The 23,871-nt window shown below is 43.8% G+C and overlaps 3 protein-coding genes across 3 annotated transcripts; 1 reads left to right on the forward strand and 2 right to left on the reverse strand.

Annotated features, from left to right (window-relative positions):
• Window positions 1-150: 150 nt before the first annotated feature.
• Window positions 151-5,445, reverse strand: fosl1b (FOS like 1, AP-1 transcription factor subunit b). Its single transcript, XM_031572239.1, has 5 exons — window positions 5,353-5,445; window positions 5,030-5,168; window positions 4,476-4,730; window positions 3,576-3,683; window positions 151-2,168 (listed from the first exon to the last, which is right to left on the reverse strand). The coding sequence occupies exons 1-5, from the start codon at window positions 5,364-5,366 to the stop codon at window positions 1,998-2,000; spliced, it is 687 nt and encodes a 228-aa protein (XP_031428099.1). The 5' UTR covers window positions 5,367-5,445; the 3' UTR covers window positions 151-1,997.
• A 1,672-nt stretch (window positions 5,446-7,117) lies between these two features.
• On the reverse strand, window positions 7,118-8,766 carry tmem223 (transmembrane protein 223). The gene is made up of 2 exons (XM_012840129.3): window positions 8,006-8,766; window positions 7,118-7,905 (listed from the first exon to the last, which is right to left on the reverse strand). Exons 1-2 carry the CDS (start codon window positions 8,610-8,612, stop codon window positions 7,607-7,609), a joined length of 906 nt encoding a protein of 301 aa, XP_012695583.2. The 5' UTR covers window positions 8,613-8,766; the 3' UTR covers window positions 7,118-7,606.
• A 6,212-nt stretch (window positions 8,767-14,978) lies between these two features.
• LOC105911336 (cofilin-2-like) lies at window positions 14,979-23,871 on the forward strand. Its single transcript, XM_012840130.3, has 4 exons — window positions 14,979-15,092; window positions 20,082-20,380; window positions 21,200-21,276; window positions 22,723-23,871. Exons 1-4 carry the CDS (start codon window positions 15,090-15,092, stop codon window positions 22,833-22,835), a joined length of 492 nt encoding a protein of 163 aa, XP_012695584.1. The 5' UTR covers window positions 14,979-15,089; the 3' UTR covers window positions 22,836-23,871.

Here is a 23,871-nt window from a genome sequence, read left to right on the forward strand (position 1 = left end):
CATGTTTTCATGAGAACATTCAGGCAAGTTCCCCATGGACATAGAAAAAAGTGTTCAAATATAGTTATCACACTCCCGTAGAGAATGTCACAACCCTTAATGTGTGCCTGTGGCTTAGATTCAATGAATCAATGAAGAAGAAAAAAACTGTTTGTTTATTCTTTTGTGTTTATTTATTAATCTTCATGCAGATAAACCAGCTGTCTGCCTTGGTGAGTATAAATTGTCAAACAATCATATGAAACTAGCTTTTCCACAAATAAAATGCATACAAAATGGACTGGTATATAACGATACATTTGCACTCTGGGCTACCGCAGTAGCTTGACTATGGTGTGCAATGGGTAACAGTCTATTTGATACAATCAGCATATTCTCAGCTCTCTATCATACCACGTATCCATGTAGTACTATCAGGTAAGGAACTAGCCCAGTTAAGACACTGTCCTGCAGTTTTGTCTCAATGGTCAAGGTTCCAGTGCTATGACCTTTGTCAACACTAATAATGCCATCGGAAATATTCTCCCAAGATTGCCGTTGACTCCGTATCTAACAGTGTCATTCAAGGTGTAAAAGCAGTAATGCAACCTACACATTCTAGCAAAGTAGGTAAGCTTCTCTACACCGAGAAGCTGGACTTGTAGTTATAAAGAATGAAGGAGGATCTCTCTCAGGTCACAAAGCTGAAGTGACAGAAAATGGAGACTCTTAGTTGTGATGCAATGATATTCAGTTACTGTATGAGTATGAGTAACCAAAATGAAAAGGTTAATTAAAAGCGTGAATTAAAAGTATGCCGTCCATGAAAGAGGTTATTGCAGTTCTCTTATTAACATAACAGAAGAGTATAGAGGACATGATCAGGACTGAAATGTATGCAAACCAACACTGTCATGTTTTGCAATGCCCAACAAGGCGGACACAGTCTGTTCCACATACCAACACTTAAAGGAAATGAGAAAGTATCTGTGTTTAACCAATTCAAATCAGAACAGTGTTTGTTTGCTTCATATGATAATACCATAACACCATGCTATAATACCATAATGAAGGGCTTTGAGATAGTGTTCTTGTAGGCATGGTAAGCTTGAAGCTGTGCAGCTGCATGAGGGTGTCATCACTGCAGGCAAATGCCTCTGGTTTGAGTTATCCCTCAGTGACAACAGAATAGCTGGCATGTTATGTGTGTGCATGTTACTACAAAGCCTGACATGTTTCTGCTTAGTATAAACACAGCATGTCTCCCTTTGAGTGGATGGATAACATGTAGTCTATTTCCTGTTTATTTTGACATGTAGCCTGTCTGCATCACACACACATCCCTCACAGGCAACATGGACCTTCAAACTTGTCATTTTTTTGTCTGACTGTGTTTGGTCTGAAGTGTATCTATAGAGCGTATTAAATCTCTATGACGCGCATGCAGACCTGGGTACTCCTCTCACTTCTCACTTCTTTCAACATCTCTCAACAACGTACAACCTCCCCCGTGCCCGCCGGAGCATTAAGACACACAACGGCGCTCTTTCACCGTCATTGTACACAACTCCACACACACTTACACACTCAAGCACAGCTTTGGGAACAGCGCACATAACCCACACAGACTCTGAAACTATGGTAACCCACAGTCCGCCGGTGTTAGCTGAACATCCCACAGTCTGCTCTTCAATTCAGTTAATATCAAATGTCAGACATAGAAGAAAGTATACTAGAAAGGCCAGGTAAGGGGTAGCAATACAATGGAGAACACAACACAACAGTAGGAGATCCCCACGTGATACTGAGAACTATCGCAATACGAAAGTAAAGCCTTCTTTCTTGTACTGCTCATTTTGTGTGAACCAATATACGGATGAATGGGTCATCTGTGACAACAGCATTCCAAATCAAGTGAACTATCCAGTCCATCAGACAGTTTGGGGTTCCACTACTCCTGAACCACCCTAATACAGTATGAAGTATAAAGAACCTGGTCTGAACCCGCAGACCCAGTTTTACAGACAGCCAGTGTCGTTGTCGTCGTCGTCGCCATCATCGCTATGGTCTGCTATCTTGCAGATGGGTCTGTGTGCCTCCAACACCAGCTCCAGCTTCTCCTTCTCACTCTCCAGCTTCGCTATCTCCTCCTGCAGCTGAGACTGGACACTCTCCAGCTGATCGCTCTCCTGCACAGGACAGATGGGGGGGGGGTGAGGTGAGTAACAACAACAGAAAAAAGAACCACAATAAACACTAAACACGTTCCCCATATATTAGCTGATTGAGAACAGCAAATATCGATTCGTTAACGGCTGACCCGCATCCTAATCATGTGGTTAATTTCAAGCAGGCTAAAGTTATCATGGCATTTGCGCGTGCACGTCCTACTTCAAAAGGCAGGAAAGGTCGATCACCAAAACCATGATTTTCTAACGGTATAATGGTTCTAAACACAAAGAAAAGGGCTCTTTTTTTCTCCGCTGGCGAGTAGGAGATGAACATGAACGCTTATGAAGAATACAAGACCATAATCATGGCAAAATTCAACACCACCACCGCTGTGAGAGCAAGGTGTGTTGGGATGTTTATAGGGTGATATCTATGTATGAATACCTGCCGGCAAGTGTCAGCTGGTACAGAGGTTTCCTCTACCGGTTTGAGTCTGCATGTTTGCTAGTTCAAATCCCCTCACCTCCTTCCTCGAAGTAGTTTTACATTTCCTTGGAAGTCGCTTTGAATAAAAGCGTCTGTTAAATGACTAAATGTATTAATAACAAATGCAATAAATTGAAGTAGTGAAAATAAATTGTCTGTATTTCTCTCTATTCTTATCATGAGTCCACCGTAATCATTTTCTACAATAATGATATGCTATGGTGTACTAATAACACTCATATAATTATGAGTGCTTTGTTCTCCGCATCACCGACACTACAAAAATGTACCACTCGCAAAAAAGCGCAAGACAGTCAATGTGGTGTTTGCAATAAATGACTCGAGAAGGTCTTGTAAATTAATGATTCCTTGTCGGCTGAATCGGTAGCGCTCATACAAGAATAATGGATCTTGGCGATCGCAAAGAACTCTCTCCCTCCGCTAAACTAACTCTAATATCAGTCCTTGGTCAATGGGATCCCTCCTTTTTCCGGGGGTGTGGCAAGCTTATCCAGCTACACTTAAGTTAGCCTGCCCTGGAGCAGGTTAGTGCTAATCGATATGTAACTATGGTGATTTATCAAAAGTTGCTTCCACGAACCAAAAAGAGGGGCGTTTTTTATCTTAGCCTGAAAATTAGCTCGCTAAACCGTTTAGCGAGCTACGACGAATACCCCCCTGCTCTCTACTGCTGTTTGGATTCCCCCTCCACCACACCTCCCTCTGCCTACATGGGCCTGATCAGCCTCCAGCTCAGAGAGAGAGAGAGAGAGAGAGAAACGCGCACGCATGCACGCACACACACACACACACACACACAGAGGCCCCCTCTCACACACACACCACACATCTCTCCTTTTCTCTCTCTCTGTCTCTCTGTCATATGTGGACTTGTGTTTAGCTGTGTGTGTGTGTGTGCGTGTTAATGTTAAGCTCACATTCTGGAGCGTGTCGGTGAGATCGCGACGGCGGTTTCGGCACTTGGTGGCGGCCATGCGGTTGCGCTCCCTGCGTAGGCTCCTCCGCTCCGCCTCCTCCTGTGACACCTGGGCAGGAGAGAGAGAGCGCATGATGATGCAACAGGAGGAAATCAGCAGCATGGATTACACAGACACTATTAAAACAAGAAGGCTTGACCTTTCATGGAGTCTTGGACTTCTATAGAAGGTCTTCTACTGGTTAAGCATCATGTTAAATATTCTTTGAAAAAACTTTTTGTCGGCTGTTTGGTCATCATCAAGTAATTGTCAGATGTGAATACAATTACTTAACCCTGAGGAAAAACATTATGTAAATTGAAGAACCTACAGTTCTACAACCTACAGCCAAGCTTTGACCAACCACTGGAGACTCATCATTTTTGTATGACACAATTAAGCTGCAATTGTTACACGGTTATCCAACCTGTATTAGGTATATCATGTATACGCTGACCTGCCATTATTAACGCAAATCTCTTTGGAGAGTTGTCTATATGGTTACCTCAAGAGGTGTATAGTCATAGTGACATCTAGTGGAGGCATAGCGACACAACATCAAAAACTTCTGCAAATTGGATGCTTCAAAAGATACACCACAACCAACCGCCCTTCCACCGCTTCTGTTCAAACCACCCACAAGCACGCATTCATCCACCCACGCCGGCATCGCTCTCTCTTTTCCCTCTCCCTGATTCCCGCTCAAATTCTATAGCTGTGACTCACGACCCACTGCGCTGTATGACTCAGGTGTGAATCACATTACAGAACACTGTGAGTCAGTGCGCTTCTTCTCTTCTCTTTCCCCCCTCTCTTTGTCTTCACAAACAACATCCACAACACAACATCAACACCACCTACTTTGTTATCCAGACGCCCCGTCACCTTTGTCCTCATTCTGCCCGTAGCCTCGGGGCAGCGTGGGCGTGCGTGGCAGCAGCCAGGGACGGGCGCAGGTGGGCGACTGATGGCCTCCTCGTGGGGCATAAATGAGGCCAGCGTCTGCCATGACGAGTCGGGTTGGGTCCAAAGAGAGGATTGCAGTAGCCACAGGAGATCCTGGCTGGACGTGATAACGTCCAGGCTGGGGTTTGACATGGCTGGCCCCGGAACCTTCTGAGACCAGGAACCGAAAGACACAGCGAGAGGAAAGACGGTTGCACATCAGTGAGAGAAATAAAACGGAGATAAATGTTCTTCTATTTCATCTTTTGTGTTTGAAAATATTTGGTCAAATTAATTCTGTATGAATTGGCCTACTGTTATATTTAATCTTCTTGCGCTAATGTTGTAGATTTATCATGCTTAAAACGATGCTTAATCATTCTGCACTCACTGGGTGTTGTCATTGTTCTTTTTATTTCGTCTAGCGGCATGTGATATGATGATTTTAACTTACGGTGGCACTTTCCTACCTGTTGCACCTGTTGCGTTTGCGCAGTTGCACTCGGGGTTTGCCCCGAATAAGTTTGCAAGAGTCCAGCGCAGGTCGGATTTGGGTTGGAGATTAACATGCAGCTCTCTCCACTCCCCTGCGGACTTGGAAAATTCCCACTAGGGGAATTTCAGAGTTAATTAAAAGGCCTAAAAACCTGCGCAATGGTCGCCTTTAAGTCCTTCTAAATACACAAGCTTGCGTAACCAACATTTACAAAGCGACTTAAAAAGTTTCAATCATTATGCAATCACGTTAGTCAACAAAGGCGCAGGCATTTGTTGATGGCATGAATTCTGTTACCTCAATCCAGGCATGTCGCAGGCTGCTGTTCACAAAGTCATCACTTTGAAGATGCGCACCACGATAGCTCACCTGATAATAGGTAAGTCTCGGTTATTCCACAGGTTATAATGTTATTATTTTAAAAGGTAAACGCCCTATCTGCCACCCGGGCGAGTATAGCCTCGCAGCGCACAGTAAACCCAGCATGTGTTTGAGCGCACTGCGTGCGGCTATACCCTGAAATAGTCAGTCCCCGCCCACTTTATAATGGGATACCATCAACATTCAGAGACGTTGGGCTTTGTACACGGCCAGATGACATTTCCCCGTCTGCGGTTTCATTTTGAATCGTTGAAGGCACTTACGGGATGTTTGCGTTCATGGTATTTGGTATATGGTATATGTTTGGCACACTAATCGTGAATTAAAACTATATTGTGCATTGCAAATGTGTACACTTTTTTATTTCCACCTGCAAAAATCCACAAAGCAATAATTCTTTCATCCAGAATGATTTTGAATGATGTAACATCACAGGACTTGGTGATGATTCTCACACACACAATAGTGACTAAATCCAAACTCCCAAAATGAAGATTCATTGAGTAAACTGACCAGGATCCATTCAGTAAGCTATGTGTGCTTGTCATGTGTGGTGTTGAGGATATTGACTCTGAAGGAAGGAATGTGAGAGGTTCCGTTACTCTCTCGCTCAGTGACTTACTATAGAACTCTACTGTGGTTAGCTTGTGACAACATAAAAAACACGTGCTTTAATTTCACTTCCCTCTTTCAGAGACGTTCTAAGTACTAAATGTGTGACACTTGCGTAATTGACTTAGCTGTAAGGTAGGAGCACTGTAAGAGTTACATTACATAAAAGACATGATTTTTTTTAAAGATATTAACCAGTGACATGTAATGTTATACTTCTAAATGAGGGTTAATAGCAGTAGTTAAACCACTTAGTACTAACTGGAATAGCACTGATGTCTAAATCTCTCTTCTCTGGCTTGGCGGGAAATGGTGGTGGCAGCTGTTTGTGATTAAGGCCCGGAATTCCTGACACAGTTACTCACGGACACACAGCCACTTCTCAACCGACAAAGACACACACACACACACACACACACACTCAGGACAAGCACATCACCTCCGCCACCCTCAGTGGCGCCCTACTCCACTCCCCTCCGCTGCTCCCGCTCCATCTCAAGAGTGTTTTTCACACACAAAAGTCCTGCATCAGCACCAGCCGGCCCAGGAGTGTGTCACCGATCAGGCTACACGCGAGTGCCGTGTCCTGCCGCCCAATCAGCTGGCTGGACCTTGGGGGCCTCAGAGGAATTGAACACTCAAACGGCCGTGATTCACTCCGACTAGCGTTCCCCCCCCCCCCGAGCCCATGAACAGCTTGAACTCCCATCATAAGACGGCCCATCCAGCTAAACCTGCGTCCCCAAGTGACTCAGTGCAGCAGAGAGAGTTTGTCAGGGCACAGAGGATTACACACTTGCAAAATGAGGAAAAAGATCCTGATGAGTGGTTCAATTTGCCTGTTGTCATGAGCGTGAATAATACAGTTGTATAATATCCAACAGTGATGTAATGAAAGTGATCCCTAAAACACCACATTTCCTACAACATTGTGTTTATGGGAAAGATCCACCTCTTTCTCTCAGTAGTCATTCAGTTACTTTAGTTAGGTACTTTATATGCTTCATGTAATCTAACAAATTAAACTGGTCACACTTTGCTATAAATAACCTTAGGCACAATACTTATGTCAGCTGGGTAATTGAGGATTTTAATACAGTGTACTTATCATGCAAGTAGGTTACATATTGTTACATACTAACCAAACCTCAGGCTCATAGTACCTCATACCTACCATGATGATTTTAAGAGACTGTTGAAAAGAGTGTAGTTGTGGGGTAAATTTAAGCAACATTACCACTAGACACCATTTGTTGCAAAAACTGCCCAATCAACTCATACGACACTTCTGTCTGTTCTGAATAAGATTAAAAAAGAAGACAGAGATTAATGCCATTTCTTGCATTTACCTGTGTGTCTTGCAGCATCATCAAAACCAACAGTTTTATTTTAGGATGATGACACACCAACAGACACATGACCACAAGATACAGATAACAATTCTCAAAAGACCAAATATTGTGTTCCGCAGGCTGCATCTGAGTTATAAAAGTGTACCCTCACACTTTCAGTATCGGCCTGTAGTCTTTTGGGGGTCACAAAAGCATATATTCAACTTTCAAAGAGGTCTGTATGCTCCAACAGTGACGTCAAAAAGTTTCACATTGTTGATTTTCCCCTCCTTGTCCAACAGGAAGTAGAATTGGTGACCTTTGACCTTGAGGGGGATGAAAGAAGGGGACTCGTGCCTGTGCGCGTGGCAGGCCAGCTGAGACAGAGGCATGGTCATGCTTCTGCCTTTACTAGGCCCCAGGGGTGACTGCGTGCACACGGTCACCATCCCGCCACCGCGGTGCAGAATCACGCGGCTGACGGAGCGACGGGAGAACAGAAGGCCCAGTCCAACTATTCCAGCACCTGTTTGCGACAGAGAAAATGGTGGCATTAGCTAGGAGCGTCTTGCCATTTAACATTACTAACTTACAAGTACCAAAACAATATAAGAAATATCACTCACCTATCGTAATACATCCTACGGTAAATCCAAACCTCCACGCATTCGATCCTAAATTCATATCGAAACTAAACCATCCTCCTAGTTCAGTTCTAACCTTCCTTGCCTCACTACCGCCCCCCCGCGTGTCTCGCAACCCAGTGAAGGCAAAATGGGCTAAATATGTCCAGAAAAGTAACTGCCCCCCACAGAAGAGAGCTAGAAATCTAAAGAATCTGGTTCGATCATGCTCAAACAAGACAACGTCTTTGGCAACAGCTGTGTTTGTGGAAAAGGTGGAAAGTCCCTTTCTTAAGTCGTTACTGACGGTGTCAATCCATCGTCCATGACCCTTTCTCGACCAGGTGCACAGTTGCCTTATATTTAACTGACACACGCTTCTCAATGTTATCCATCGACCCATTAGACATCTAGGATAAGGCTGACATGGTGGCAAGGTCTGTGGTATGTAAATCGAAGAGTTACACATCCACTTGGGTCGTTCTTGTTGCTTCAAGTGATTCTTCGCGGTTGTCCTGAGAGTCCTCAATTGTGCAACATTTAAGATTCGTTGAGTGATAAAACACGAGCGGTTACACGTGGCACCAGACAGTAGCCATAACAAACCCATTTTGCACTGTTCGCTTCCTGAAATGCTGAAAAAGTAATTACTGTTGCTTCATTTTAAATAGTCGAATTGCCTGCCGTGTTTTGGCTACATTAACCAACTTGTCCTTTGGATGCCACCATGATGTAAATAACTACGGAGTCTGTTAAGGCTCTAACTGTACGGTGATGCATTTACGTTTTCGAAGTAACCGGAACACGCCACTCGTTACCTCTCTTTTCATAACCCATCTTATTAGGATGTTAGATAGGTTATATATATGTCCGTTGCCATATACTACCTAGCTACAGTTGAACTAGGATAAAAGCTGACAGCAGCAAACTCAAACTCGACAACGGTATTAGTGTTTGGGTGGGTTTCAAATATTTCACAAAATCTTAATTAGCCCTCCTATTATGTTCAAATTTTACCCACATCTATTATGCTTGGGGTCAATTTGACCCCAGCAATTTAAACCTCCAAAAAATTATTATAATTCTTTTTTTTACCCAAGTTTTTGTGTCAGGTACTTTAGGTTTGTTTGTTGACTATCTAAATAGCCCTTAAAAATAAAACAATACCCCCACCCACCCTCTTTATACATCCAGAATACATGTTACGCGACTATGGAGAAATATGCAGATCCCCATAAAATCTCACTGATTGACCTAAAATTGGAAAGAGATATCCTTCTGGTGTTTTTATGGCTTCATATTATTTCTAAGTACATATTGTTGCTATCTATAACATTTGGAGTAAAAAACTATTTCTTTTATCAAGAAAAGTAACAATGTGATGAAAAAAGTTGATATTTCTTGTATATTTTATACAATTAAAACAGCCTGGGGTCAAATTGACCCCAAACAACACCTATGCGTAAAGTATGTGTACAGGACATTGAAAACATATCATCATGTTAATTTTGTCTTTACCCAGTTGTCCCCATTAAATTAGGAAAAGTCATTAAATATGAAGCAAAAAAAATGATGTCAAACATTTATTTAGAGACGTTAAACATTGAATGGGGTCAAATTGACCCCAAACATAATAGGAGGGTTAGAAGAAAAACAGTTGCGTTTACATCGTCTTTGACACAAAGTCGCTCATTTACAACCAAGGCCTTTGGCATAGTGACGTGAGAAAGGCTTCAGTTGCATCAACATGCATTGGGGCAAGGGTAAGGTGACCAGATTTCTGAGACAAAATCCGGGGACATTTTCAGTTCAGACACGTTAACACCTCCAAAACATGTCATGTTTTTGTCTTTATAATCGAAAAACGGGGACACTGACTGGGCCCTTATTCATATAAGCAGTTTATCTTACCCTTGTTCTTGTAAATCGCAAGGGGAATGTCAAACAAAGAGTTTTCTTCTTAAAACTAATCACAAAGTGGCTGAAATGAAAAGTAGTAAAGGTAACAACCTTTTGCCAGATAATAAGAACCAATATCAGTGATAAAAACTTTGTTGACGTCATGCACAAGCTTCCTTGCAGTAGGCCTAACCTCTGTGTTTGGCTGATAAGTGGGCACGGATGGGTGACAGGTGTAGGTTTTTCCAGCATAGAAAATGTTAAGGCCATTGAATGCATAGTATTCCTATATTCTGTGTGAAAATCAGCTGGAACTATGAACATACAGATCAGGCCCATAGACTCCAGGATCTTTGGAATTGTTTTTAGGTATTACTATACCAAAAGTAATTTAAGAAACAAACAAACAAAAAGATTCTAAATACAATTTCAGTAAAAACTGTAATTAAATCCAAGCAATTTCAAGGTGAGGGAGGGAGATCTGAATAATCTAAGAAATAACAAGTTCTGTGACACACTACCAGTTGACATTTGTTGATAAAGAATATCAACAAATGTCAGACGTTAATGTGGGAAAAACACATTTTATTAGTGTCTTTTAAGAGACCACCACAAGAACACATGTTTTTTGTGTGTTTGTTTTCAAGTAATGTAGGCCTACTATTATTCTAGGCTACCTGTAATTGTCTATCTATGTAGCCTAAGCACATGACTCATTTAAAGATTTTAGCACATTGAAACCCACTGCTTAAAATTTAACTGGTGAGACTGCTTCCACAGAACTATCAAAGTTCAAAGTACTTTATTGTCATTGTCACACAAACAAGCGGGAATCGCAACTGGATGTACGGAAAGCCAGTTCAAGGAGTATTTTCTTGCTTTCAAGTGGTTTAATTTATTGACAAGTTGCCAACTACCTCTCAATAGTAACCCAGACTAATGAAACTGAAAAGTCATCAGAATCAGAATCAGAATCAGAATAGTATTTATTGCCAAGTAGGTTTACACCTACCTGGAATTTGTTCTGATGTATAGGTGCATACAGTAAACATAAAAACATACAACACAGTAAGTACTACACATAACATAAAACATAAAAACACAGTAAGTACTACACAAACACAATAAGTACTACAATACAAAAAGCAGGGCAGGAGTGCAAAAGTGGATGTGCAATGTGCAGTGTGCAATGTAGTGTGTGTTAACATAACACAGGCTTGAGGTGTGGGGGCGGGATGAGAGTCCACGTCAGGTGGCCTTGTTACTAAGGCCAATGGCAGCCGGGAAGAAGCTGGTTTTGTGGCGTGAGGTTTTGGTCCTAATGGACCGCAGCCTCCTGCCGGAGGGAAGGACCTTGAAGAGTTTGTGACCCGGGTGTGAGGGATCGGCCACAATCTTACCTGCCCGCCTCAGGGTCCTAGAGGCGAACAGGTCCTGTAGAGATGGCAGATTGCAGCCAATCACCTTCTCGGCGGAACGGATGATACGCTGCAGTCTGTCTTTGTCATTGGCAGTGGCAGCAGCGTACCAGACGGTGATGGAGGAGGTGAGGATGGACTCGATGATGCAGGTGTAGAAGTGCACCATCATTGTCTTTGGCAGGTTGAACTTCTTCAGCTGCCGCAGAAAGTACATCCTCTGTTGAGCTCTTTTGGTGAGGGAGCTGATGTTCAGCCCCTACTTGAGGTCCTGGGAGATGATGGTGCCCAGGAAGCGGAAGGACTCCGCAGTGTCAGTGTAGTACTGTAGTTAGTATCACTGCTTATGTTAAAAAGTTAACAAAGTCAGTTAGCAAGTAGAGCTGTGGCTGACACCTGACCGACAGATAGCTGCTGCTGAACACTCACATTGTTGCAAATTGTAGATCATAGTCTACATACATGGTACATATAATCGCCTATCCCAATGCTATCCTGTCTTGTACTCGATTTGCCAGAGCTGGCTGGCTGAATGAATGAATGAATGGACGAGATCTTTCTGAATAAAAAAAGTAGAAGCTAAGGGCAAAGATTCTACCGCGCTGCATATTCCACCAATCAAAATACTACAAAGACGAACATTCTAGAACATCTTTGAGCTCTGAGCTAGAGCTTGTTCCCCTGGCTGCTGGCTGGCTGAGCCCGTGGCGTGTAGGCTACGCAACTAAACGTTTGGTCATTGTTTTCGTTCTTTCTTTTTTTTAAATTTGTATCCCGGGTCTGTTGTTGGTCACAGTGAAAACCGGGGACATTTCCGGGGACAGCTCCAGCCGGGGACAGGCCACCAAAAACGGGGACTGTCCCCTGAAACCGGGGACGTCTGGTCACCTTAGGCAAGGGTAAATGATGTGCTATTAGGGGGGTATGGGGTTATTGTGAGTACTGTTGATTCATTCATTTCTAGCACACAGCTTGTTTCTGAGCTAGCTAATGAGCCTGTATTTCTAGCCATTGTCTGTAAGCCTAAAATAAAATTATTTGGTTTATCTTTATCTTTTCACATGGTCATGGATACTTAAAAGCAAAAGGAATGATCCTCCTTTCCATATGGGTGACATGCGATCTCTCTCTCCCACTCCCTCCCTCTCCCTCCCTCTCTCTCTCTCTCACACACACATACTCCCACACTCATGCATTCACACACACACACACACACACACACACACACACACACACACACACACCACCCTAAGGAACCTTCTCAGCATATAATATAGGAACCAAATAAACAGTGCTGGTCAGACAAAAAACACAGCCAAATCCAATCTATCAGTATCTTATGTGTTTGCCATAAGCCTGTCTGTTGAGTTAGCATGTTTATCCCTTAGTCAGCATCTGATAGTGACTGACTAATAGGGGAAGTGAAGGTATGGTGGTGCTACACTCCTCGTCTTTTTGTTTGGGACACTGCTGCCCTCTAGTGGAGATCTTTGGTCATTTATCCATTAATCTAACCAAAATAATACCACTGACTGTACTGAAGGATAGGCTACTTGCCGTGAAGAACACGAGATGCTTCTAGACCTATGATGACATGTGTCTGAATGATTGTTCCTGTGTTTACTGTGCATGTCGAGGTGGTTTTATGCATTTGTTGATCATTTAGAGGACCTAGACATGCAATACATTTGTGCTATACACAAAAAAGGGCTGCAACAGAGACAAAGTGTGTTAAGTGCACAGTAATACTGGGAACGCAGTTGATATGCTGTGTCATCAGAGTTACATCATCATTCTAGGTCAAGAGGTATTTTTGTCAACTGTATATTCTGAGTTAACTTGAATTGTGGCACCTTGCCTTTTAAGTCATAAGGGTTTTGAAGCTTAGCTCAGTGTCTATTTATAATAATCAAAATAGCTCTGAAACATTTAACAGTGCTTTTTCTGAGAACATGTTCATGGTCCTCACAGTGCTCACCCCACAGAAAGATCGGGAAACAAACATAATTTAAATCTAGGCCTCTAAAATATTTAATTGTGTTATGTCATCCTCTCATCATGTTTTTCAGTCAGTTATATGTTTGTGTATTTCAATTGCATTTTACACACTAATATGACATATAATATTTTGTACCAAGTTGAAGTAATCGAAAGGCACATAGTCTGGAAGTGCCTGCTTTTCAAAGGCCTGATGATGTGGTCACCATATCATCTGGTAATTAATCATTAATCAATAAGTATAATTGAACTGCTTTGCCCACAATCTGCCTTACAGACATCGCCAGTTGTGTGTTGTTTGTGTTGTATCCTGCTGTTCAGGATCTATGGTTGGGCAGTTCTTATATTGGTTAGGTTGCTGGGTATGAGAAGCATGAGAGGATTGACCGCTGTGGGACGAGCCCAACCAATAGCACAAGGATGTTTTTCTTTTCCTGTGTAACTAAAACTCCTTTTGTATTTGATGTGAATGATCTTGGGCTCTGTGTTATCTTTGGCTTACCAATGCATTTCTTTTGTTCTGTCTTTTTGTAAGTATCTCAGCAGTATCATCAGTATGATGATGAGGTTTGCTATAATTGCTACGCAAGGCACAAACAACACAAGAGAGAACTACAGGAGCACCCGGAGAGCACAGACCTCCACCAAGGCCAATATGCCCGATCTCGCAATGTTAGCTAAAGGGAAAAAGAAATATCGGAGTCTGGCCCTTGGTCTGGGTTCGCTCCAAAATGCAATGGGTTCTTCTGTGGTTCATGTACCACCCTGCACCAAGTTTCATGTACATCGGCCAGGTAGTTCATAGTGTAATCCTGCTGCCAGAGAAACAAACCAAACCGAAAACTCCTTGGCGGAGACAACGATGCTTTTGTGCACCTGTATGTGTTCCATCCACCGTGTCCGCTTATGACCGGCCCGGTTTAAAAACAGTAAATGGAACTGGCTCAATTTGTATGATTTGATTCTTGATAAAGTTCCGATTCAATAAAGGCAATTTTTAAAATCAGTGTAATCCTACCAAAAGAAAGTCTAGCAAACCAGACGAGTGTGCTTTATTACATCTGCCACATATTTTGATCTTTGAGTCAAGGACTCTTTTGTTTCCTTGCAGGCTACAGCAATTTACCAATGGATACCCAACGCATTAACAAGCCCACCTGTCCCTCGCCTAGGCATTTGTAGGCATATGGAAATGCCCGTTCGTCCATATATGGGATCTGGCACAGGCAGAAAGGGACACGGTGTGAACGGAGTGGGGTGAGGCGCGTGGACTGCCATCAAATCAACATTCGTGTCCTTATTTGGAAGTGAGTTCCCGTTTCGCGGAGAGAGTGAATGGGAGGCGGGGCGGGGCCCCGTCCACGCTGAGGACAGTGGCATTTTTCCAAAGAGAGCTTCACATGAACTCAGCGGCGGCTAAACTGCCCCAAGGCTATCAGAGTTGTTCATAATACACCTAATACACAATTTTGACCACACTGAGCCCATACTATTCTGTGTTCTCTTAAAACTGCACAACCACTCAAGTTGTAAATCCACACAACATGATGCAACGCTGATGGGTTTGAAATGTCTCTTGTTTGATTGTGTTCAATCCTCCGTTGCTGTCTGACCGATTTGTGTCACCATATTAATACAGTTCCCATGATCCTTTGGGTGTACTCCTCCCTTTGTCCGCATGCCCGCATCCCAAAGCGCGTGTCCGACCATTGTGCGTGCAAACAGAAGAACACTGCACTGCTGAAAATCTAACGTCGACGAAGAATCGAATCATGGTATGTCAATATCTCATGTGAATTTTTGTATCGCTTGTGATCCATTCGTACGTAATCCAATACAATGAAATGCCCTGTAACACGAAATATTTTCCAGTTTACTTGAAAAGCATATGGAACGTTAGAAAGCTAACCACCTAGCCATCTTCACGTTAACATTACAGACACATTCTGAATAGATTTTAATTAGAGCTTATTTATTAATCGGGCGATTTTCAGTGAGCAGGTTGGGACCGTGTTCTGTTCAAACCAATGCTTGGTGCTCACCGTGTGTGCCTTACAATGAAGTAACATCACAAAATGGGTTTATAAGCAGGGCCTTAGGCTTTCTCTCACCCCAAAGTAACGGTAACGTATCCATTGTGCCGCCAATCAGCTACAATAATGTTTCCGGTCGCTTGGAGTTCTGGGAAATATTCTTACAATGTGCAATTATTTTGACATTTGTACTGAAGCATCTCATCATGACAGGGCACAGCTAACCTGCATTCAGTGCATTGGGATGCTAGAAGTAATGATTACGATGGCTGTTGCTTAATGTTCATTTAGATCAATCAAGCATATCAATATTTAACACAAGTCACATTTGATATGTAACTTTAGGCCTCCTGCCGAGCGTTAACTGATATTTCCATTTTGAATGCTGTTCCAGACACCCTTCTGTCTCCGTTGGAGCAATGTCTCGCTCCACGCCCTCGAAATAATAGATTCCCTCGCGCTTGCTCCAGAATGAAAGCACGAAGTTAAACATGACCTTAATCAATTTGTGTCTGATCCATTGGATTTAGCCCTAATGCGGAACCTAGCAAGAGGGCCAGAGCACATACTCAAACAGTAACGTTGGTGTTTTGAAGGGATTAGCAAGGAGATATCAAAATCACAGACGGGCATCATATAACGTAACCTCCTCACTCACATCCTTCCACCCTTGCCTATCAGTTGTAGACTGTAATCCAGAGCGCAGGTGCCAAATACATGTCGATAGTTTTCTCAAAGATAAGGTTTGAAAACAGTAGAGTAACCGCCTGCACGAAGTGTAGCCTACGATGGCCAAGAAGTAGCTAAAAACGTCGGTTAGGCCTATGAGCAATTCTGACAGATTGATAAGGCCCGAATGACAGATGGAAAGCTTTATCTTCCCTAAGACGAGCAGTGCTCTTCTTGAAGTGCCCTTTGCCCAGGGCGTAGGGCTCTAAAGAAACAGTTGACGCCAGGGAAATTGAACTTGAAAGAGACGTGCTGTTTAGCAAAGGTTTTATGGCTCCCGTGTGCTTGTCAATACAGGTGTGCATTTAAAAAGAAAGGCAGCGTGAATGACATTCTGTAGACTGCATTTTAGTCTGTGGAGAAAATCCACTAGTGAGAAGTCGTTAAAATATTTAAATGGCTTCACGGCTCTCTCGCATATTAAAGGAAGAACTGTTTCCTTGACCCCTTTCTTGTCCTGTGTGCTGCCTACTTTGGCATACATTGTACACAATTCATCAAGATTGTTTTTTAAATGTTATATTTGCTATTATATAAAAGCTTTTGAAGTTGTATTTGACATATAGGCTTCTTTGTTCTTTTCAAGTTGTTTGTTCTCAGTATTTGATAAATGAAATGAAATGAATACATGTATTGATCATTTGGGAGATTTTTTTTTTTGTCTCTATTAACGGAAGTCAGCAAAGTTCTCCAAACTATATTTACAAAAGTCTAATCTTCGAGAAATGATATTGAATTCTGTAGTTATCCTATCTCTCTGAAGATGACCTGGCCTTAAACAACTCCATTCATTATTTGTAATGGAGATTCTGTGTTGTTTCTTTGGTGGTGGCGTCTTTTCCGCCTCTCTGCATGGAGAACATTTACTCATTTGATGTGGTTCTCGTCCGGTTCTAAATCAACCACTCGTGGCCTTGAGGAGACTGCTTGGCCAGATAGTAGCTAACTTCAAACCAGATCTGGGCCAGTGTCAGATCCCAGAATTCATTGCGGCTGATGCTGGCGATGACACTGATGAGACTAATAGACGTATCTATATTACTCTTAATGATTGATGGCCTCTGATTCCGGCCACCCCCTCTGTATACCAGTGCCTGAATTCTTTTAATCACAATTGTTGTCAAAGGTAATTCTATGAATCATGTTTCATGGTTTTAGATGTGTAAATAGATAGCCTTTTTATTTTTAGACAACAAAAGCTTCGCTACACACTGTTACTTTTCGGACCTTTAGAGGATCCATATTATCAATTACACTTTCAGGTATGTTAATTTATTTATTTGCTGTTGTAAAAAAAAAAAAAAAAAAAGCTATTATATTATTTTTGATACCTAGATTTTTCGTGTGGCATTTGTGCTCTGTGTGTGTGTGTGTGTGTGCTTGTGTGCAATGGCTACTCTGTTTTACAGCCACGCCCATACACACTTCACCACAGCCCCAGCCCCATGAGTCAGCGTGCCCATCCAGACAGGGGATGCCTGCTTCAGAAACAAGGGCAGAGGACAGATACCATGCCCACATCACAGCTAACTCTGAAATGGACATGGGCAATCCGGTCCACATCCGGTCCACACTCGGCCCAGTTCTCCTCAGTGCGGGGGGCGTATAATTAGCTACAGTGCTGAGGGTGCGGTGGCCCTTTGCCCTGACGTGGGGACCGCGGTGCATAGTGATGAGGCGATAATGTCAAAGCAGGCTTCTGTTACCCAGACACACAATCAATGGGAAAGCCTGCCTACGACATGCCATTCTTTTCTTTCTTTCTCTCTCTCTCTCCCCCCTCTCTCTCTCTCTCTCCCCCCTCTCTTCCTCTGTGATTTATAGCCTGCCTTGTACATCTCCCTCTCAGCTGGGCGAACCATGGATCACAAGGTCCTGTTCTGGTCACCAGTAGAGAACCCCCCCCCTCCCCTTCTAGTCAGGAGAGATTCATGGCAGGTTTTAGCGTTTCGTGGCGTCAGTACGGCCCTTTGTGTGGTCCCACCCACACTGAGGGCTTTGAGCGCCACCAAACGCAGCCGGATCACCGGATCCCCTCCGCCAGTCTTCACACAGAACCCGTGTGTAACGAGGGAGGGATTCTCAGAGGAGCAGCGGCTCATGTGGAGGCTTTGTGTGCACACGGCTGCTGATTGAGTGACATTTTGTCAGACGATCCCTGTGTTCGCTCCCAGAGGCTGTCAGCTATGCAGCCGCTGCCTTTGAGAGGTGATACTCCCAGTACGACCCACAGAATTCCCTGTTTCTGCTCGGTGTGGTATTCCCACAGTTACCCACACCATCCCAGCACAGTCCACGGAGAGAATTCTCTCTAGCCCCAGGTCTTATTCCCACTACTTGGCACAACATTCCCACCATCCTAACACAATCCACTTACAACATTTCCTCTCTGTCTCTTCGCTTTCTATTCCCACAGCTACACATGTTTTCATAGTGTAATCCGTGAACAGAAATCCCACGTTACCACAGATCGTATGCCGGAAACTAATCTAGCAACCCCAGTTCTATTCACAGATCTAACAACCCAAGTACTATTCACAGATCTAACAACCCAAGTACTATTCACAGATCAAATTCTCTCTAGCCCTCCATTTTAGCACCCCAGCTCATTCCACACCCTCAGATCAACTGGCATGTCTGATCTTTTTACAAACCTAAATGTTAAAAGTCATCAGTTGTCTGCTTCATAGCTCTGCTTAGCCTCCTAATGGTAACCATATGAGGACACTGTATACCCACTATCAATCTTGTATGTACATCTTGTATGTATCATATATACATGGCGCATGTATGCTACTATATTTTATCCTGATGCGTGTATGAATTCATCTGCTTTTTTCTGATTTTCTCTCTACCCGGCTGGCCCCAACCAGATGGGGTCTCCCCTTATGAGCCGGGTTCTGTTCAAGGTCTCTTCCTGTTAAAGGGGAGTTTATCCTCACCACTGCCACTGCCACGGCCACTGCCACTTTAGTGCTTGCTCATGGGGGTTCAGGCTCTGGGCTCTATAAAGCACCTTGACATTTTCAATTGCTATTGGCACTATTTGAATAAAATTGAATTGAATTGATTTGAATTAAATCAGACCTGACTTTGATCTGGCTTGGGTCCAGAGTGCTACTGAGTGCTTGGGCTGTAGTCTGCCTTTTCTGGATGTCACTTCAGATAAAAGCATCGGTGAATAGAATGTCTGTACTAATGTACCAATTGTGTAGTTCCAACTCCATGTGTTTTGAAGGGACACAGAAGCATCCAGTGGATGTGTCATTTTTAGGTTGCATTGCGTCAGCTGGCCTTTGACCCTATAACTGATTCAAGGGGAGGTCTCGGTACACCTCCGTCAGCTGTTGACTTTGACTTGCTGCAGCATCATAACTATGCTACTTCCCATATTTCCAAAATATACACTTTTGTAATTGACAGATCGTCCTTTAAAAATGAACTTACTTGTCTCTTGAACTCCTATGCTATTGTTATTGTAAGCAGAGTTCTTGTCCTCTCTTCTCGGAAGTTATGTTATTTATCTGTCTTTAAATCTCTTTTATGGCTACCCTTGAAGGCCCTTATCGGTCTGCAGCAGGTCCACAGATTATGTAACCTGCTGTGGTGATGGCCATCGGGCAGGCATGCCATCGATCTATTTGAGTGAAAGGTTGGGATGCTGATTGTAATGTCTAAACACTGTTTAGTAGGGTGACCAGAGGGCGGAGCAAACAGAGGTGACGGCAGGACAGTATTCCAGTTTCTGTTTCTGTGAGCTTGGTATATATACGTAGCTTGGAGCTATACGTCCCATACGCATATGCATATGCATACCAAAAGGCATGTTGGCATGCATGGTTCATTCGGTTTTGTGGTGCACTGATGGTTAGGATTGAAATACAGCACAGTGGTAGGGAGTCCTCAGAGTAAGGCGACATGTGAATGCTTAGGTGAGTGATTGTGGGAGTTAGAGTCCAGTCTGTTTTAACATGCCCCCTTCCCCTCTGTCTGTGTGTCCAGGCCTCCGGTGTGACCGTAACGGACGATGTGATCACCGTCTTCAACGAGATGAAGGTGCGCAAGGCTGCGGCCACTGAGGAGGAGAAGAGGATGAGGAAGAAGGCCGTGCTGTTCTGCCTCAGCGACGACAAGAAGAAGATCGTCCTGGAGGAAGGCCGTGAGATCCTGCAGGGGGACGAGGGCGACCCCTACCTGAAGTTCGTCAAGATGCTGCCCCCTGACGACTGTCGCTACGCACTCTACGACGCCACTTATGAGACCAAGGAGACGAAGAAGGAGGACCTGGTGTTTATCTTCTGGTGAGGGCCTTGGCAAGGGTGTTTTTATTATTATTATTTTATTTTAATATTTTAAGGCAAGGAATTGGATTATAATGCATTTGCATACATTTTATGGTAAATAATAGAAATTGAGGCAGCACAGTTTTAAAGTTCTTTATATTTTTTATTTAAAAAAAAAAACGAGTTAATAAGGTGTAGGGCCAATGATTTTCCGTTTAAAAAAAAATGCATTTTCCGTTTCAGCTCATTTTGTTCACCCTGAGGTAGATTGATGGCTTAAAATGAGTGAATAATATGTGCCCTTCTTAGATTGTTGTTTGCCAGCCATCAACAGAACAGAAGACTAAACATTTTTTGTTTTAAATGCGATTGGGAAGACGAGCGCGTGAATGTGACTGAATGTGGCTTTAGCGGAGATCTGTGGGTCAACCGTTGAAAAGGGGGGCGTGGCCGGAGCAGAGTTCAGCGCAGACGTGACATTTTCTCAGTGGTTTTGTTCTTTAATTAATGTTTGTTCATCGTTGCAATCGTTGTTGTGTTTATTTGAAAGAAATATAGTCTTGCAGCCCAAAATACAGGGGAATTTGGGCGATTTGTATGCACAAAATGATGTTTCCGTTTCAAAGTTGCAATTCCGTTTCAAAGTGTTCATTCCGCGAATTCCGTTATCGCGGAAAATCATTGGCCCTAAAGGTGCATATAACACATTTTTCAGGAAAAATTGAGTTGCCGTAATAAAAGTATAATTTTAAGAGTTTTTCACAAAATGTACTGAGCTCCCTATGAGGGCTCTTGGGTACTGTGTGGTCCTCACGGGTGTCTGTCCCCCCCCCCCAGGGCTCCTGAGAGCGCCCCCCTGAAGAGCAAAATGATCTACGCCAGCTCCAAGGATGCCATCAAGAGGAACTTCACAGGTGAGTCTCCTCTACTGCTGGGGCTGAACACTCATTCACCTCACTGCTTGGATCAGAGTGATGAACCCGTTACCGTTGGTAGCCCAACAGCAAATGCCTAACGAATGATCTTTGTCGCCGTCGTGCCGCACCGATGTAAGCCCTCCTCTCCTCTCCTCTTCTCTCTCTCACCGATGTAAGCTCTCCTCTCCTCTCCTCTCTCACCGATGTAAGCCCTCCTCTCCTCTCCTCTCCTCTCGCCCACCGATGTAAGCCCTCCTCTCCTCTCCTCCTCTCTCTCACCGATGTAAGCACTCCTCTTCTCTCCTCTCCTCTCCTCCTCTCTCTCACCGATGTAAGCACTCCTCTTCTCTCCTCTCCCCTCCTCTCTCTCATCGGTGTAAGCTCTCCTCTCCTCTCTCTCACCGATGTAAGCCCTCCTGTCCTCTCCTCTCCTGTCCTCTTCTCTTCTCTCCTCTCCTCTCTTCTCTCTCACCGATGTAAGCTCTCCTCTCCTCTCCTCTCCTCTCTCTCACCGATGTAAGCACTCCTCTTCTCCTCTTCTCTCCTCTCCTCTCCCCTCCTCTCTCTCATCGGTGTAAGCTCTCCTCTCTCTCACCGATGTAAGCCCTCCTCTCCTCTCCTCTCTCTCTCCTCTCCTCTCCTCTCTCTCACCGATGTAAGCCCTGTGCTTTGTGGGCGCTGTGCGTAGATTGTGGAGTAATGCGAGACGTGCCTGGAGGAGGAGGACGCTCAGAGGAAGAGCCAGTATCTCCTCTCCTCTCATTCTCTCTCCTCTCCTCTCTCTCTCCACTCCTCTCTGCTCTCCTGTCATTCCCTCTCCTCTTCTCTCCTCTCATTCCCTCTCCTCTCCTCTCTTCTCCTCTCTCACCGATGTAAGCCCGGTGCTTTGTGGGCGGTGTGCGTAGATTGTGGAGTAATGCGAGACGTGCCTGGAGGAGGAGGAGGCAGCGCAGAGGAAGAGCCAGTTGTGCGTTAAGCCAACTGATGAATTTATAATGGGTGCACCCCCTGATGCCCTTCTTGAGTCGTCCAGGAGCTTTCATCCAAAGTCACTCCTAGTAGAGGGGACCATGTGTGCTTAGGGAGAGCAAGCTAAGGCCGTGTGCCTCCTGCTGTTAGGGAGAGCCAGCTAAGGACGCCTCCCTGCTGCAACTGGGGATTGTATGTATGCTGCACACTACCGTTTCAAAGTCTCTGGGCACTCAAAGATGTCCTATTTTTCCATGAAAGCATACATGAATTGGGTTTGCATTGGGAATATAGCAACATGAATAGGTTAGACATTTTTAATTGAAATAATAATTGTGTCCTTTTGTCAAAGAATCTTCCATTTGCTTGTCGTGCCGTAAGTGTGTGGTTTTTATTGATGGGTGACCAGAAGAGGAGCGGTCTGTATCTTGTAGGATTTGTAACGTGTGCTGATCCGTATGGTCTGCGTTTCAGGGATCAAACACGAATGGCAGGTCAACGGTTTGGAAGACATCAAAGACCGGAAAACCCTGGCTGAGAAACTGGGTGGCTCCTCCGTGATCACCGTCGAGGGTGGCGCCTTCTAGATCCACGAGTCTCATTCAGCACGGGTCAGCTGGTTAACAAGAAAAACAACTACAAAAAAAACTACACTGAAGTTAGAATTCAACGGGGTCTGGTTGTTCATTCCAGGGCGGGTAGGGGTTAGGGGGGTAGGGGGTACCAGGGTGGGGACTGGGGGGGGGGACTGGGGGCTTAGTGGGGTTGGGGGGTCACCAGGGTGGGGATAGGGGGGCGACTGGGAGGGGTAACTGTGTCTCCTTTGACTGCTGGCTGGCATTCCAGTTCCACCGTTCATGTAATGATGAGAACACTAATGAGGAGGCTTGACGTGATTGAACAGTGCATTATTATGAAGGATCACAAACCATACTCACATGCATTCATCTGTTCAGACGTTTAAGATACAAAAACTGTGGTGTAAAAAAAAATATATATTGTGATTTTACCATTTTACCATTTTTTTTATCATTCACCAGTGTTTTATTCCCAATTCATGTTAAAGAAAACAAGGAAAACAAGTTTTTAATTGAAAACTATAAGGGACCGTGTGTAAAGCCTTGGGATATCAGACAGTGGGATGTGGGGACCATGGTAAAACTGTTAAATATCGTTCAACACTACTCCCAAGTAATTCCATTATTTTTTTTTTTTTTTGCCAAACTTGTAGGCTTTATGAATTTTTCTTTTGTGTAACACTAAACTCTACAATTTGTGAAGGATTTTTTTTATTATAATTATTATTATTTTCTATAGCTGTATCCATTCCATTCTTGTAAACTTAACTGAAAAGAGACCAGTCATTTGTAGACCATGTCCAGACAGGCAGCCCTCTGTCAGGCTTGGACTCAAGGCATTCCCTTCTAAAGAACCAAACTCAAGAACCTTCTGGAACAGGAAAAGAGGAACAGGTTAGTGCGACAGGTTTGGGTGCTGTGAGAAAGAAAGGGCGGGTGGAACTCTGTAGTGAGGAAGTGAAAGGTGAATGGAAGAATGAAATGGACTGTGAATGTCTTATTTTCTCTTCTTGTGTGGAATAAAATGCACTTAATGTTGTCCTCA

Source organism: Clupea harengus, chromosome 8 (assembly GCF_900700415.2).
Source record: "Clupea harengus chromosome 8, Ch_v2.0.2, whole genome shotgun sequence".
In the NCBI taxonomy this organism is placed as follows: domain Eukaryota; kingdom Metazoa; phylum Chordata; class Actinopteri; order Clupeiformes; family Clupeidae; genus Clupea; species Clupea harengus.

Coding starts and splice junctions, on each gene's coding strand:
- tmem223 (XM_012840129.3), bottom strand. CDS start 8,612: ATGGGTTTGTTATGGCTACTGTCTGGTGCCACGTGTAACCGCTCGTGT. Junction 7,906..8,005: donor CGTAGGATGTATTACGATAG/GTGAGTGATATT, acceptor TGTCGCAAACAG/GTGCTGGAATAGTTGGACTG.
- fosl1b (XM_031572239.1), bottom strand. Junction 3,684..4,475: donor CGGGGCGTCTGGATAACAAA/GTAGGTGGTGTT, acceptor TCTCCTGCCCAG/GTGTCACAGGAGGAGGCGGA. Junction 2,169..3,575: donor TCACCGACACGCTCCAGAAT/GTGAGCTTAACA, acceptor TGTCCTGTGCAG/GAGAGCGATCAGCTGGAGAG.
- LOC105911336 (XM_012840130.3), top strand. Junction 20,381..21,199: donor GACCTGGTGTTTATCTTCTG/GTGAGGGCCTTG, acceptor CCCCCCCCCCAG/GGCTCCTGAGAGCGCCCCCC. Junction 21,277..22,722: donor CATCAAGAGGAACTTCACAG/GTGAGTCTCCTC, acceptor TCTGCGTTTCAG/GGATCAAACACGAATGGCAG.